Genomic DNA, 4,694 nt, shown 5'->3' on the forward strand with positions numbered 1-4,694 from the left:
GAGGAATTGTCTCCCCACAGCTACCTCTCTTTATTCTATTATGGACTTTTGCAACTTGCCATTCTGATTATTATTGTAAGCAATATTTATCTAACTATGAATGTGGTTAAGCATCTTAAAAATAATTTGCTACATTCTTTCCACTAACCACTCAGTTCTTCATCATTTCCTGAATAATGGCTGTTACTCACTGGTTTGAAATGGCAGCTGTTTATTTGAAATGGCATCGTTGTTTATTTTAATAGTTTCTGAAATCTATTCTACTGTTTAATGTTTATTTATCTATTTAGAGAGAGAGGGAGAGAGAGAGCAGGGAAGGAGCAGAGAAAGGGAGAGAATCTTAAGCAAGCTCCATGATGTCAGCACAGAGCCAGATGCGGGGCTTAATCTCTAGAACCCTGAGATCATCTCCTCATCCAAAACCAAGAGTCAGACGTTTAACGGACTGAGGCACCCATGTACCCCTGTGAAATACATCTTATTGTTTCCATGCATCAGTACCAATTTTTGTAAATTTCTATATTTTTCTAATAAGTCTTAATATAAAGTAACTTTATGCCTCCTTATTCTTTTTCAGAACTTTCCTAGATATTTTTACAAAGTTTTAATTTTTTTGTGCTTGTATTGAGTTGTTTTATTAAAATAAACATTGAAAGATACACTGCTTAAAAGTAGAGTAGGATCATTATGAGACAAGGAAATCTTATGCCCAAGGTTCGGTTAGACCTGGGACTGACAATGATATGCAGAAAAAGAGGCGCAAAAAGATCAACAAAAGGAAGAAAACTAAATAAACATTCCAGGTACCAGGTATACAACCCAGAAATGCCCTGGAATAAAACATGCTCTTGAATGTCCCGAGCTAGTTAAGCAGCCAGCTGGTTTTGCAGGTCAGCGTGTATAACCCTGGCTTCTGAGGGCTTGACAAACACTAGCAGGGTTCTGACCTTACACTGAAATTCCTTGAACTCTGTACCTGTGCGCATGCACCCAACAAGCCTGCCCCTGCGTGCATGTTACCAGTCACAAGGAGCATCATTAATGAGTGCTCCGGTGGGAAGCGTAACTTAGAGACTAACAAGTTCTAGGGAAAGAGGGAGATCGACACAGACAGCCACCAGACTCGAGCGGAGCAGCTTGTTCTTTAAGTATGGTGAGATCCAGACCTTTTAGTTTTACATCAGTCATCTCAAAAACGGGAACCTCATGTTTGCCGCTATTCCAGGTAACCATCTCTCTTTCCGGGAAAAGATTTTCAGAGGTACTATAAGAATCTGATTATTATAGATTTGTTCTTCGGGTACCTTAACTACTCTTACATTTAAAAGATTCCCTTTAAGAAAGTGTTTCCAGCATCTTATGACTTATTGTATTTACTGGTCAGAGATACAGAAAACCGAATGGTCCGTGACATTAGTCTTTCTTCTGTATCTGTTCTGTTGCTATTGAAGTAATGTGATGCAATTGAATCTTTGCTTAACTTGGCTAGGCTGTGAACTCTTTTAAATAAAAAACGTTACCGATTTCTCAAAATGCTGTGGCAGGATTCATTTTAAGACATGCTTACTGCTGCCTGCAACCTGTACTTAAGGCTTGACCATTTGTCAGTGCTGAACAATGTAGACCGAACCATCTCAGAGTTTATTTTGGTGCCTCTGCTCTAGCATCTCATTCAGACTAATACCTGCATCTCTGTATCTGTGTTACTTGAACGCAAGGTATCTGAAAGATTTAGGTCTGAAATACATGAGGACTTTGCTCGCCATTTCATGACGACCCCAAAGCCTGATAGCTAATGCACTGGCAGCGAGGTGCTAGTAATATAAGACTGTGGACTCCTTGCTAGGTAGGCTACAGCACCCCAGAAGTCTAGGAAGTGACTTGAAATTGAAATGCAGGCTTTATTTGTTTATCTGTTAAGCTGGATCCCAAATGATTTTATGGGCTCATAAATAAACTTTCCTTATGAACAAAATTTGAATGTTCATTTTCCTCTCAGTTAGTATGCAAATCTATTTGCAGCATTTCTAGCAAAAGAGAGTGCAACTCATTTTCTGTGCTTATAAATTGTTCATTACCATGCTCTCTGATGGCCAATTCATCTGCAACTCCGCAAATCTCTTTGCCCAGATAAACTTGGTGGAGTAAATATAAGGTGCTAAAGAGGATGCATTCGGGATTAAAGGGAAAAAAGACATATCTCGCAAAAATTCCCAAGGCTATCATTTTAAATTTTGTAACTTCATACCTGCACTTTTTGTTTGTATGGGATAGTCCAGGAGAATAAATACTTCACTGATCTCATTAACCCGAGTTTTAGGACTACATATAAATGACATGTAAAGATTTTCTGGGAAGAGTCTCAGTTCAAGGGAAAAAACAAATCTACAAGCAAAACCTCCAGGAAGGAGTACTTTCTTTCCTCTGTGATGTGAGTTATTGTAACCTGCAAGGCTCAACACAGAGAACTAAGATGGAAAAGCCTATGGTTTGGATCCTTTAAAACAAAGCAATCAAGGTTATTACTTTTTCTCTCTTCTTTGATAAAGAGAGAAAAGTAAATCTCAGCCTGAATGTCATGTAATTTTAAATCGACCTTCCCCTTAGAGCTAGTTAAAGTCACTCCTTCATGCATATATTTAACACCCATTAATGCTAATGCAATGGACTTCTGTTTTCATGTAGGGAACTAGATTTTTTGTGTGAAAATAATACTTACAAATAATGAACTTCCTTCCTCTGGCTAAAATGTGAAAGCAAGGAAAAAAATGCAAGGTGCAAAAAAGGTCTTTAGAGCAGGCCAAATCTGCCTAGGGAACAAACAAAAGACCTTTTCACATCCATCTATATGGGTGCGGCTGCGTAGGATAGGAAGCTGGCTCACAATATATATCTTCTGTCACTGCGGAGCTAGAGAACCTACCCAGAGATTTTCTTTTTTTCAATTAAAATTCTGTGCACCAAGAATAGACTCTGCAACAGAGCTTTTAATCAAAAAAACAAACGAAATGATATAAACCCACATTGTCTCTAAGCGCTGTTTGTATTAAAGGATTAGACTAATGAGAAGTTCGGATTTTATTGTTCTACACATGTGTTTCAGTTGGTGCTCTCGGACCCACCATGTGAAGAAAAGGAAATGTAAGTAAATAGCAAGAGGCTCCATGTTTTTATTTAGCATTTTCAAAATTCAAAGAATAAATAAGGCTCAAGTCATTTGAGAAGCCCCAAATGAGTTTCAAATGATGATTATAATCATGCGAGAAAATAAGGGTAAGTTGTTTTTAAATGCAAATGGCTCAATTTTTCTAAGAGCAGAAAAAAAGATGCACTTTCATTATGATTGGCTTTGTTAAATATGTGGGGCCTCATTGATTTCTAGGCAATTTTGCTTCCTGTGGTCTCCACCATTGAGGTATCCAGGGTTCTTTAGGTTCATAGAAGAAGCACAGCATCGTCTAAGGCTGTGTCCACACTCGTAAGTCACATTGATAGTGGTCTGCAGTTTTCTGGATATTCATTTTCAAAAATAAGCAAACTCACAAAAATTCTAACCTGTATTATGTGTATATTTCAAAGTGCTTTTGATATAAACTACATGAATAATTGACTCCATTTCCTCCCTCTTTGTGCTATAGGCTTAATGATTCCCAGAGTTCTATTCGGGAAATGAGGAGAAGGTGCCATTAATAATACCGCTGCTGATTAATGATAATTGCAACGCACTGTGACTTCGTGAAAATGTCAGGAAAGCATGTCTGCCAAGCACTGTCTTCTCCTGGGTGTAGCCCTCACTGCCAACTAACTGTTTTCAATTATCGTTGCCTGTTAGCCTCAAGGCCATGGTCTCAAGGCCTGGGCACTGCCTCCAAATTAAGAGGCCATGTTACGTGAATGCCTTCCTTGGCTGTGGAATGATTCACTTGGTTTTGGTGGATCTTCTCATCATTGATAATCTGCATGTTAAGTCTGTGCTATTCTTCCAGCTTTTGCATGGCTCTCCTTTGCTCGTTCCTTGCTGATTTTAGACTTTTTTTCTGTCTTCTGGTGTTTGTGACATAATGGAGTTTCTGATGACTTACCAAACTCTGGACCTCCTGGCTGCCTTAACTTGCCCAATCATCTTCTGCCATTGACCCAGAATAAGAGAATAAAGAAATTCATAATTGGAAAGATTCATAAATGTTGAACCTAATTCTCCAATCAATATGATAGAAAAGTACACTGTTGAGGAACTTGATAGGCTGCCTTCAGAGTCACTGAGGCTGTTGGTCTCCTTTTCAAATAAAGAAATTGAGACTCAAAGAGAGATGCAGCAAATGAATGCAGGGTTTCAATTAGTACTTAAGTACAATTCTTTTTTTGGCTATCTCACTTTGCATGTAAATGTCTGTTGTATTTGTCGTTATAACACCAATGCTTTTGAATGGAAATAAATTTCCTACTTCAAGTAAAATGCAAGTTAGCAGAAAATAAAAAGAGAAGGCAAGAAAGTACCTGGTACTGTAGGTGGGATTAAGTAACTATATGTATTGAAGATGCTCTCCCAAATCTTTCACCGCTACAGGGAAGTGTTTGAGAGATGATTAGTTCTATTTAAATCTGTTTTCAAACCCAAACTATTCTGTCTGATCTAACCTACTCTATTTATTATTATAATAGAAATTTTTTAGTATGAAAAATACATTCCTAGG

At 37.9% G+C, this 4,694-nt stretch overlaps 1 protein-coding gene across 1 annotated transcript in view; it reads left to right on the forward strand.

Annotated features, from left to right (window-relative positions):
- Positions 1-1,150: 1,150 nt before the first annotated feature.
- TMEM207 (transmembrane protein 207) overlaps positions 1,151-4,694 on the forward strand; it is a 19,213-nt gene continuing 15,669 nt past the window's right edge. The window contains exons 1-2 of the mRNA XM_077754542.1: positions 1,151-1,225; positions 3,104-3,141. Coding sequence (XP_077610668.1) covers positions 1,151-1,225; positions 3,104-3,141 — 113 coding nt within the window. The remainder of the gene's footprint in view (positions 1,226-3,103; positions 3,142-4,694) is intronic.

The sequence above is a fragment of the Crocuta crocuta genome, unplaced genomic scaffold (genome assembly GCF_008692635.1).
Source record: "Crocuta crocuta isolate KB4526 unplaced genomic scaffold, BGI_CrCroc_1.0 scaffold70, whole genome shotgun sequence".
Lineage (NCBI taxonomy): Eukaryota > Metazoa > Chordata > Mammalia > Carnivora > Hyaenidae > Crocuta > Crocuta crocuta.